This window comes from Cyrtonyx montezumae, unplaced genomic scaffold (assembly GCF_038088225.1).
Source record: "Cyrtonyx montezumae isolate F1298 unplaced genomic scaffold, pur_monq_1.0 scaffold_13, whole genome shotgun sequence".
Lineage (NCBI taxonomy): Eukaryota > Metazoa > Chordata > Aves > Galliformes > Odontophoridae > Cyrtonyx > Cyrtonyx montezumae.
The window spans coordinates 4,267,062-4,279,985 of NW_027071859.1; the positions used below are offsets into that span (position 1 = coordinate 4,267,062).

At 39.3% G+C, this 12,924-nt stretch overlaps 1 protein-coding gene across 2 annotated transcripts in view; it reads right to left on the bottom strand.

The window, feature by feature from the left end:
* MSRA (methionine sulfoxide reductase A) overlaps nt 1-12,924 on the bottom strand; it is a 265,726-nt gene that overhangs the window by 158,992 nt on the left and 93,810 nt on the right. For both annotated transcript variants that reach the window (XM_065730528.1, XM_065730529.1), the window contains one exon: nt 8,437-8,505. In XM_065730528.1, coding sequence (XP_065586600.1) covers nt 8,437-8,505 — 69 coding nt within the window. The remainder of the gene's footprint in view (nt 1-8,436; nt 8,506-12,924) is intronic.

The window sequence follows — 12,924 nt, forward strand, 5'->3', positions numbered from 1 at the left end:
GAGATAAGGGACTCTGAGGGAAATACGCAAGAATTAGAAGCAATTCTTCTCCACTAACCTCTAACACTGGAAATAAAGGTTTCTATGCTTCAGTTCACAGTTCCCCAACCTGGGGAACTTTTTCTGCCCTGCTGACAAGACTTCCAAGGGCTGTAACAGAAGATCAGGCACCTATCCCACTTACAGACACTTGACATCTTACATTTACATACAGGCATATTTATCTGCTATAGAATCCCTAAGCTTAGGTTTCTAATGTCATTTTGGATGTTCCTGATATCAGGTTGGATTTTATGGACAATTTATGCTCAGAAAGAGTGGTGATGCAGTGGCACAGCTGCCCAGGGAGGTGGTGGGGTCACTGTCCCTGGAGGTGTTCCAAAATGATGGAGATGAGGCACCGAGGGATGTGGTCAGTGGGCATGGTGGGATGGTGTGGGGTCAGACTTGAGGATCCTACTGGTCTTCTCCAACCTTAATGGTTCAATGATTCTATGATAATTCCATCTACCTGGCTTTCATCTGCTAGCTCAAAAGAACACGGATCTCCTGAGACTTGTTGCAATACTCTGTGGACTTCTCAAATGCCCTAAGACACTTCATGTGGCATAAAATATCTGCAACACATTTATGGAAATGAATGAATTCTCCCTAGACGAAGCTAGAAAGCTTTTGACAGAATACAAAAGGTGATTCATTCCTTTCTAAGGCAGGAACTGTTGTGAACTGACCTCCAAATGTGTCTTCTCTGACCAGGGAGGAATTCTTGAAGACAACTTTGGATTAGATGCCTAAAGTTTATTGAGATTAATTCCAGGCTGATGACCCGTAAAGATTCCGATTGATTCCCCTGAGCTTCAGAGCGTTTCTAAGCAAGAATTTTAAAATTATGTGAGAGTTTTTCCATCTCAGTTTTTTAAGTGAGATACGCAGTGACATATTTTTTTAGATCACCAATAACCTCATTAAAAGAAAAAAAGCTCTTGAAAATCAGAAAACTGACACTAAATTTTTCCATTCCAAGTAACCCTGTAATTCTTATCCTTTCCCTTCCTTTTTCCTTTCCTTTTTCCTTTTCTTTCTCCTTTCCTTTTTCATTTCCTTTTTTTCTTCCTTTCATTTCTTTCCTTTCTTGTTTGCTTTCCTTCTTTTCTCCTTCCCTCCCTTTCCTTTCTTCCTTTCTTTTGTTTTAATATAGAACCTTAATTGCCCTGTCTCATTATCCCCAGTTCTTAAACTGTCAGTCTGTGACGTACTGTTGCAAGGATAAATCCACTGCAATCGGTAAGTTGAGCTGAAAATACTTTGTGAATGTCAGAGGATGTCTAAAATTATCAAAACAACACAATGTTATGCCTCCAAAAACCTCCTTAGATGTTTTTTTTTTCTCTGCTGTTGTAACTACAGACAATTAGCATCCCATTTTTCATGGCTGAATAGAACAAAACATCGTGATTCTGTATGTTTTATGTCATGTCACCATGCTCTGTGCTTTATTAACGGGAATCTAAGAATAAATTTGTATTGCAAATGTGTATGTGTGTAAATCCCAGCACATACACACACACACACACATATATATATCTCCCACAAAGCAGCATAAATCTATGAGGGCAGCCTCTAGTCATTAACAAGATAATTTACTTCTATTTCAAACTTAAACCAACTCAGAATGATGCCAAGCATATGTTCATCCCAGTCACTGATATATCCCTATTTATCATTGGCAAGTAATTACCTCTCTGCAATGCTTTTGCACTGCTAAAGTAATCTAGGTGCTCTGTGCTGGCTTTTTAAGAGAAAATAAAACACATTAGAGTCAGTTCCTGCCACTGGAAATCAGTGAGCCCTATCCCCAGAATCATGTAAACTAAGAAACTTTCTCACTAAGTGAGAAAGTCACAAAAAAACAGTAATTAAATGGCTGTTTTAAGGTGAATAATGTGGACTGAAAAGCTGCAAACTGATTTACTTTTAAGAGCCTCTGGATCTGCACTAATGTGCAGTACATACTCTAAGTGGAAATCCACACAAAGCTGAATTCTTCATTACCTCAAGAAAGCTAAATTAACATAAACAAGTCCCTGATGCAGAAGGACAGATATTGTGTTCGAAGGCCACATTACTTTTGTTTTCAGAAGCAAAAAGAAAGAGATGTGGATCCTTTGAAATACAAGAATGTTATGAAGGGTTATGCTGATCAAGGACAGCTTTCACTTTGCATTAGGCATACTTTATTGTTCCTTATTAGTGCTTATATATGTCTGGCAATGTCCTTGGGAAGACCAAGCAGACTTGTACTATTTTATATCTATGTGAGTCTGTCTCATGTAGTGCTCTGCAATTGTGATGCACAATGCAACCAAATCAGATCACCATTATTTAATGAATAACTTAAGTCATGTACCATAGGAAAACAGAACATATAATGAAGATTTTATTTTCAAAGGGTCTTGGAACTGCCTTCATTTATGTGTTTATCACGGTAGGTCTTCCTGGTTAGAGTACTAAATTCTACATAAAAGATGTTCCCTGGCAATTGCTTCCTGCTGACCCAACTCCTGAAGGTTTGACCAGCAAACAGAGCACTAACCTCTTGGCAAGGCTATGAGCAGGATGTTTCAGCACCAGTGGCAACAAGGGTGAGCCAGGACCAGATGGTGGAGGCAGGGAACTGGGCTGTGTTTCAGTTCTCTGGAAGAGGCACTAAAAAGAGGCTATAAGTCAGTATATGGAGGATTAAAAAAAAAAAAGAAAATGGGAAATAGTGATATATTTCTCTAATACACATACTGTGTATTAAAGAAAACACACTTCCTTTAGTTGTCCAGGATGTGGAAGAGAGTTAGCATGAGAAACATGAATCCTTCTGGAAGATGTTCCCTCCGGCTCTCAGTTCTTCCACAGTCTGATCCCAGTAACATCTGGTAACACTGCCGTACATGTTTCTCCTACAATTTGGGTCACAGCACACACACCTGTTTCCACATCATGAAGTCTTATGTTCTCTTCAGATGGAGATATAATATCTTCTGACGTGTAGCATGGTTTAAAGTTTTTTTCCTCTTCTGAGCAACAGAGAAAATCTGTTTGATCTTTTCTAGCTATCTAAAACAAAGGTGTTTCTCTCTTGGGGTCCAAACTTTTTCCTCTGATTTCCTTTTTGTGGTGAAAAGAACAGAGCTAATTATAAAACCAGAGTAATTCAAAGCTGAGTCAGAGTAAAGGACTTCTTAACACACTACTATCTGAAAGTCCACCAGTGGCAGCTTCAAGAACTAAGAAAGGAAACTTATACACAGTCATCATGGATAAATACATCTTAAATACATCTTAAAGGTGGTCATCCCAGTGGTCAACTGTCATAGGTCACTGTATTAACTTGCTGATAATAATCACATTGAAAAAATGTATTTCACAGTCACCTTTTAAAACAACACACAAAAATGATTCCCTAATTGGTCAAGATTTCCCAGATGTCCATCAGATCTAAAGAGTACGAAAACTTGACGCCAGCCTATTCTTTCAGTTGGGATTACAAAGGCTAGTATAAAATCACAGAATCATTAAGGTTGGAGAAGACCTCAGATCATCCAGTCCAATCCCAACTCATCCCCACCATGCCCACTAACCATGACCTTCAGTGCCACAAAGTGAACGGGCTGGTGCACACTAATATGACATTGAAAAGTTAATCATAGGTTCTAAGTATTTCCCTTAAGTGTGAAGACCCAATACACTGGGAATTCGGCTCTGATCTTTTAGAAATGTTGCAATTAAGGGACCACGTAATGACTTATGCTATAGAATTCTCTGCAGGGGTTGCCAAATACATGCTCAGGATTTTAATTAAACGTCCTGTGACTTTCAGCTGAAAGGAGTAGCCAAAACATTCTGCACTGTCAGAAAAGGGGAAATGCCTCATTGCATCCAGTTGGAAATGGTCTTCCTTGAGTTGAAAAGTTGCCCTGATGAAGCCTTCATTAGGAAGGGCTGAACCAGACAGGAGCAGGTCCTGCTCACAGAGCTCAGCCTGAGCCATGCAGGGGCTGGACTATTCCATACTCATAGGCTGTACACAAAGGCTGAGAAACTGGATGGTAAATTGGAGAACCTTGGTGTAATCTTCTTTTTGCTTTTTAATAACCTTTGGAAGCAGTGGGAATTGTGGGAACACAGAGGGTACATCTGAATCTCAATAGGACATAAAAAATCAGGCAAAATACCAAACTAATATGGCTACACAGAATTACTGGAACATGCTGCTGTCTATTAAGTGCAGAGCAGAAGGTGAACAAGCTTGGATGTGTCTGCCAATTCAGAAATGTCTGTAATTAGATCTTATCAGTTACTTAACATCCTACTTCTGTCTATATTTTGTTTACATTAAGAAACCAATTACCCTATTACTAGCCAGTACATGTCAAGCAAATACAACATAATGTGGTCCTGTATTTAAAAAGTGTAATAACTACAAATAACTACAACTAATTCTTGCCAGGTTTTAGAAAAGGTAAATAAGACTCTGTGACATACAACGCTCCATTTCAGTGAAACAAGTTATCATATATGAAGCATTAAAATTCAGAAACTCTGACCTGAAATGTTTCTGAGTCAGCAGTGCATTTAAATATGAGTTTAAAATACACAAAGGATTTCAATGGCACTGATGGAACTACTACATTTATTGAGAGTATGTTCTGCAGCTTTGAAGCACCTTTATCATCACTTCTATCCAGAAGTCGATCTCAGACCTTGAATTACTCCTGTTCCACACATTTTCAACCCCCTAATCCATGTTCATGTTTTCTCTTTTCTTTTGTTTTTTGGTCAAAAACAGTCACAAAAGGTATAATTAAAAAATAAATAAAAAACAAACTGAAAATACCTGCGGCCATTAGAATTACACTTCAGGAAAAATTTCTGGCATGTTTTTACTGAATGTCTTCTATTTTAGCATGAGAAAACTCAAATAACCTATACTCAGCATTACATCTGTTTCAGCAGCTGAAGTTTTGAACACACTCCCCTCTTCACTTCAAGGGACAAAGTGATTTTGATAGAGAATTCTGCAGTGTTTCCAGTGAGACCTTGTGCAGCATCTGTGTACCTCCTGCGCTCTTAGTGCTTCATTATTGTCTGGAAACTGGATTAAGAGGTCATTGGATGGTTAGCCTTAAAATATTTCCATTAAAGGCTCACCCCTCATCCTTCAAATCTACCATTTCATCCTTGTCTCTACAAGGACACGTGTCTTTATTCTAACCAACAATAAGCGTGTCCTAGGCAGCTGAGTGATGCCAAACAACCCGAGAAGCTCAAGATCATTTAAATAGACTGTTGAAATCTATGAGGTTCTGTTATAAAAGGGAAAGCAGCGACAACAGCTCCCTGTGTACATTCACCCCCATCAAACGTGAAGTTTTACCATAAAGTAAATGGCACAGCACTAGTAGGAGCATCTCTAAGGAGGTCTGCAGAAGATGGAGCTGTGGAATGCAATCTGACTGCATCTTACTAGCAGGTAAAAAGATTAGCACGTACAACCCAGTACTGCATTTTATAGTTTAGTTTTACTGGTGAATTTCAAACTATACAAGTAGTGGGAATATTCACTGCAAGTAGCGAGGTTAATCGTAAGGTTATTTACCATCTTCCATTTTTTAAGGAAAGGGATCTGTTCCCAGTGACTGCTGCTTCAGACTTGTCCCTGTGCAACCACAATTAAAGGATTAAAGGATGTTTCTGCCAAAGAGATTTTAGAGGCACTCTCTTGCTAAGGTGGAGTCAGAGACACTACTCCTAAACAGTGACAAGCTCTGTTTTGCTCTGTTTTTTCCCTTGGCTTACAGAGACCTAAAATGCAGAGAACTTGCTGTTAAGGGGAGCACACACAGGTAGGATTAGTAACAATCTGAGGAGAAGATTTACTAACCTAGTATTTTTCTTTGAGTGCTTCCTTTCATTCCCGTTCACATGGGGCCAGAAAACATCGCCGCTTTGGAGGTAGCAAAAACAAACTGCAGCATCCTTTTTCCATACCACGTATCAGAACGTGATGCCAATGCCAACAAATGACAACAATTATCATCAGAGTCATGTTTGTATATCATTATATTTCAGGTCTAATAGTAAACCTAGGAACACGTAGGTTTTCTACTTATTCACAGCACAGATGGCAGCAGCATGAGTTTTCACCACCTATCCCAGCATTTGCAATCACACTTTTGTGCAAAATCTAGGGCAGTGTAAAAATGATGGAAGCTATCAAGCTTGATAGCAATACAAAAGATTTCTTCAAGAAGGATTAAAATGAGGATACTTAATAAGATTTGGAGCTCTTCCAAGGAAATTCCATAGGTAGAGTACCACTTCCTATGAAATTGTACAAATTGTGTACAATCAAGTAAGTGATACAGTCAGTAACAACACTCATGCCCCAGACCTCCATAAACACTGAAAAACTGATCTACTCATCAAAGAGGAAACAAAGGAAGAGTTTTATAAATCTAAATAGTGAAGACTACATCAATATCACGCTGTAGCAGAACTCTGACTTTTACCTTCATAGGAGTATCTCTGCATCCATCTTAACCTTAGAACTCAAAAGGTAACATCAGATCATTTTTCATTATTTCCAAGTAAACTATCAATCTCTCATTCCACCACTCCCAGAATTTTAGACATCTGGGGACTTAGGGGACAAGGAGACACTGGCAGAAAGATGCTACTGAATCACAGGAAAACCAAAGAGAACTTGAAGAACTCATGATGATAATTGAATGGTGAAACCCACAAACCATTTCTCTTGCTAAACCATGGTAACTACAGCAACATTAGCACCCAATAATCGATTGAAAATACAATTTCAGGGTGATAAATTAGTGCCTATGGCTAACTTAGACCTTTGAATACGCACAGGATTGCGAAAAATTTCAAATTCGGGCATACCTCAGTTGTTTGAAAACAGATTAAGATCATCAATTCATTCTAGACAGACTAATAAATTGTAATTATATAAGAAATTCTGGGCAGGGCTCAAGTTTCTGAAATATCGATATAAAGTCTTTTTTAAGTTCTTTTTCTTTGGTAGTTCATTTCAGTGTTGAACATTTTTGTCACTGTTGTTAATAAATTTTGTTCAATTACCCAAAAGTATGTGAAATTCATTTTAGTATCTGTCTTGGAATCACTACCCACAGGTGTAAAATTGCCTGCTAGTGCCAACACACTGTACCTCTGGTTACATACCTATAGGTTGCTTTTATTCTTTTTGCTCCATCACATCGGACAATATATATAGCACTGCTTTCCTCTTTTCATGGGTACATCCTCCAGTTTTACATATATCCTCCAGTTGTTGTTATACGTTGTCTGACAATATTCTATTACAATGGGCTTAGGTCAAAACCAGTGAGGAATGCTTTATATACCCGACCTGTACTAAATGTAATTCATGGCTCCATCAGGCTAGATGATGTAGCAAGTGTATAAAGGAATATCAAGATTTACTTCAACATCACAGATGGATAAATATTTATTGAGCGCAATAAATTTCCTAAGGTGACTTTGTGCCATCCCGCAGAACATAGTAAAGAATTATATCCTTTCTAAACAACCCAATCATAAGGCTCAAAACAGATTTAGGAATTTTTTTCATTTTCTATATCAGAAACCTTAAAGAATAAATGTCATAGGAATCCACCGTTCTCTTCCCAAGTAAATTCCATAAGCTCATTCTTAAAGACTAAGATTAGCACATTCTGACTATTCCCAGATTTAGGTGAAGTCCATATCTTAGTTTAAAAAAAAAACCTAGTGATTCTGACATATTTTGGGATGTCTGTTTCTCCTGCAAGCAATTCCTCATTTCTTCAGAGAAATACAAATTTCACATTCTTCAAAAGAGTTCAAAGAATGACATATTCACAGATAGCAAAATTCAGTGTAACTCAACACCTCATCTACAACTGTCCACCTTTCCAGCTCTGCTGTCTCTCAACAGGAAGAATCACAAAGTACAAGGCAGCAGGTTTGGTTTGGGGTCGTACAAATGGTAACACATCTGCAAGTAAAGGAGATATGGCTTTCTATCCAACTGTCTGAGTTCTGTGCACAACATAAGGTCTGGAAAGTCACACATCATCTTCAGAGTTTTGTTCAAACTAGTGAAAAGTCTGACAGGACTTGGTATACATAAAAACCTACTATTTGTGAATCTGTATGAAACAAAACAGGAAATTAAATATTGTTTGCATAACTCAGTAAAATGCTTTTAGTATTTGGAGAATGGGCATCTCTGAAAATGAGTAGTGGCTCCACCTGACTGTAGTGATTAGAAAATGCCGATGGCTGTCTAGATTCTGAAATTGGGCTGAAAATAAGAGATTTAGTACCAAACATCTTAAAGTTTTAATTCTAAAGCTGATATCTTACCAAATATAGCCATTTGCGTTCCCTCTGGGAAAGGTTCTACCATTCTGTTTCCATTGACATGATGTTTATCTAGAAGAAAAAAGTAAATAAATAAAAATGTAATAGAATATACATAACCGTTTTTACTTAGAGTTCTGTTGACACCTGAAGTCTGATTTATCAAAGCTCTCCTGAACCGCTCACCAATAACTGGGACTCCACAGCCTCTTGAGCCTATTTTTTGAAAGCACGGCACTCCACAGATCCCAGGACATAAAGTGGAGCTGAATTCCAGTGTTGTGGTTAAGACAAGTCAGCTGAAACCGAGGTAACATATGAATGTAGGGCACCACACATCAACACTGACTGTCACAGGTATAGCACTCATTAGGCCTTCATTAGCCCTTCATTACCTGTACACTCACAAGAGGAGCCGCCAGCTTCACTGACGGACTTGGCTGTGCCCTATGGTGGCTGGTGGAAGCAGCTGGAGTCAATGGCCTCACAGAGACTACGCTACCAAAAACCTGCACGTATGCACCCAATTCAACCAGCAATCTGCTACCTAAAATGAGTATTTATACAACAAATTGTAGCACCACATCCGTTCACAACAGAGTGAGGAGGGCTTTGGAAACATTCTAGGCTATGGAAGCAGAGAGATGTCTACCTTGACCTGCAGAGTAAATTATACTGAGGAAGGGCATAAGACAGAACTACTATACAAATTATTTGCATAAAAGATAAATAAAGACTGATATTCAGTTTTAAGGAGTACAATGCATGTGGAAAAGTGCAATAAGGATGGCACTGATGGTGCACACAGAGGAGTTTCTGTGCAAGACAACAGCTGAAGCTCCCTTTGCTCCCTTTGCAACAAGATGGCTAAGAACTGCTCCATTTCCAAACTTCTGAATAAAATACTCCTTACATCCCAATGTACTTCTCTTTCATCTCATGCCCGCACCATAAAGAACATTCAAGTCCTTGTGATATCATAGGTTTATAATTATTGTACAATCAAGACTTTATGTAGAACCTGGAACAGTGCCCTCAAAGCCCCAATTAAAATATAAAGATCCACAACAGAATATTCTCAGTCTTTTTCATGTTCATTTCCTAATCACACCCTTCTAAGAGCCATTGCCAGCACTGGTAGAACGTATTAAAAAATGTCTGAACGGACAATACAGGTTTCTTTCCACAAAACACTTTCCAGGGAGAACGCCAAGAGATTTTCTCACTATGTGTATTATATTTCTCCCTGTAGTACAGAATCTGGTGTGGAATAAAACAGCTCAAAATGAAAACACAGGACTGCCTTGCAAATTCCCTGAAAGCAGTTATTTTTGATTAGCAGAGAGGCACAACACAGTTCTAATCCCAGCTGGCATCAAACATTTATCAAGAGCCATTGATGGCGGGACACTGGGTTATCTGCAGTTGATGCAAGAGGTCCTGTGAAGACAATCATTTACATTTAGGGAGATTGAATGCCCCGTGCCACGCAAGTCAAGAGAGGGGCTTCTAGAAGGGGACTGTCAAAGGCTCCAGAGGGGGAGTAATATGGCCAGTGCCACACAGGGCTTCAACCTTGTTAGCTATAGCTTGTATTCCCAACATGATCTATAGCCATCTGAGATGGGCAAACAGTCAGGAAAATTAGGAAACATCATGCAAGATCAAATAAACTAACCCTGCCCTGGTCCTGATGGCTGCCTTCATTTAAAGAGTGAATGACATACATGATGTATGATGTAGTTATCATTTCAAATGGTGAGGCTTTCAATATATTAAAATTAGTATTAAACTTTCAGAGGTGAATAGGGCTTGAAAGAAAATAATGTTTTCAGGCTCCTCGAGTCATCCTCCAATGTTGTTTCAAAGATCTTAGCTAGATAAAATAATTAATTTCCTTAACATTTATATTTTACATTTTTACAGTATTCTCTGCCCTCTGCCTAGATGCATTAAATACTAAAAAGAGAACAAAATTTACAAGGGCTTCCACAAAACACAAATTCTACCTTAGGAAGAAAGAAAATACATATTGATGTAAAGATTCTCTTAACAAATACAATATTCAAACAGTACTGCAGTTTGGATTTTTAATGCTTTAATTCTCCTCTACAGGTTGGACTGAGGAACTCCAGAACATCAGCAAAACCTTGGCCCCGTGGAATTAGAAAAAAAATCTGATGGGCTTTCCATAACTTGCCAACAGAAACAGCATATTGCATTTCCAAGTCACTGTTACTCTTACAGACTTCCAATATGTAAAATAGAAACTACAGAGACTAGCACTGAACATAGGGCTGGCTGTGAAAGTTAACTTCAACTTCCTAGTGATTAAAACTAGGTCTTACTTTAATACTGTTGGTAGTTAAAGTGTTAATGCTTCAATGGACTACATAATATTCAGGCATTTGGAAAAGAAGAGTTGGGAGGACATGGATATCTTTATAAAATCCTCGTGATCCTCTTGACCCTTATGATTTCAACAGAAAGCCAGTCGGTAAGGGATAATTTGTTCTTAACATTGATATTCAGGCTGACAGCATTTTTGTCTACATAATTTTGCAACGAAGCAATTTGGGACATCCTCTCAAAATTGCCAAATGCCACTCTAGCCTTAACAGCAAGAATTCTCTACCATTTCTCAAACTAAGTCTGAAAGATATCTGCAACATACTGTGCTCCCTGCTGAACAGAAATAGCATGCACTGAAAGCAACACATATCCTGGAGGTCTTGACATTCAACTTTAGCTTCAGGCAAAATCTGCTTTAGAGATACACAGTGCTGGGCGCTTTCTCCTGAGATGCTCTGGATTTTTATGGAAATAATCTTTAGACTCCTTCTCCTCTGTCTGTGAAACAGCATAATATATGGAAAAATAATCAAAAGGAGCTCAGTAGAACAATCAAAAGTTGCTCAGGTCCACAGTATTTAGCATTATTCAGTCTTTGAAGTCTAACACTGAACAGTTTCTAACATAGTCCTACAACTGTCCTTTGCTAACGATTGACTGCATTCAAGTAAAGTTAAATACATGGATTAGAATCATAAAACGACTTGGGTTAGAAGGGACCTCAAGGATCATCAAGTTCTAACCCCCCTCCCCTCCTTCAGGCAGGGTTGCCAATCACTAGATCAAGTACAAGATCACGTTACCCAGGGCTTCATCCAACCCTCCAGAGATGGGGCATCTACAACCTGTCAGGGCAACCTCATCACCCTCTCAGTGAAAAACTTCCCTAACTTCTAACCTCAATCTCCCTTCCTTTAGTTTAAAAGCATTCCCCCTTGTCCAAAAAGTTGATTTCCCCCCTGATTATAATCTCAGTTTAAATACTGGAAGGCCACAGTGAGGTCTCTCCACAGCCTTCTCTTCTACAGACTGAACAAGCCCAACAACTTCAGCCTGTCATCTCAGGAGAGGTGCTCCAGTCCTCCGATTATCTTTGTGGCCTTCCTCTGGACCCTCTCCAAAATCCCAACATCTTCCCTGTGTTGAGGGCCCCAGACAAGGTGCAATACTCCAGAAGGGGTCTCACAAGGCCAGAGCAGAGAGGTTCAACCACCTCTCTCACCATCACTCTTCTGATGCAGCCCAGGATACCGTTGGCCATCTGGGCTGCAAGGGCACACTGCTGGCTCATGAAAAGTTTTTCACCTACCTGAACCCCTAAGTCTTTCTCAGCAGGGCTACTTCCAGTTCTTCTCCTAGTCTGTACCTGGGATTAATTTGACCTAAGTACAAAACACTGCACTTCACTTTGTTGAACCTCATTAAGTTGACAAGGGCCCACTTTCTGAGTTTATCCAGGTCCCTCTGTATGGCATTCCTTCTTTCTGCCCTATCAACTGCACCACTCAACTTGATGTTATCAGCAGTCTTGCTGAGGATGTTTTCAATCCCATATTGATAAAATAAAGATGTTAAAGAGTACCGATCCCAAGACAAACCCCTGGAGGACACAACTCATCACCAGCCTCCACCTGGACATAGAGCTATTGACCACAACCCTCTGGCTACAACTTTCCAACCAGTTCCTTATCCACCAAGTAGTCCACTCTTCAAATCCATTAGAGATAAGGATGTGAGTGAGGATCACATCAAAGACCTTGCAAAAGTCCAGGTAGATGACATCAGTTGACTTCCCTTTGTCTACTGATGCTGTCAGTCCACCATAGAAGGCCACTAGATTGGTCAAGCACTATCACCCCTTAATGAAGCTATGCTGGCTGTCTCAGATCACCTACTCATCTCTTACATGCTTTAATATGTCTCCCAGGAGGATCTGTTCCATGATCTGTCCAGATACAGAGATAAGGCTCACTGGACTTTAGTTCCCCAGATCCTCCTTCCTCTCTTTCTTATAAATGAATCATAGAATCATAGGGGTTGGAAGGGACCTCAAGAGATCATTGAGTCTAACCCCCCTGCCAAAGCAGGTTCCCTACACCAAGTTATGAGAGCATCATTTCCCATTCTCCAGTCACTGGA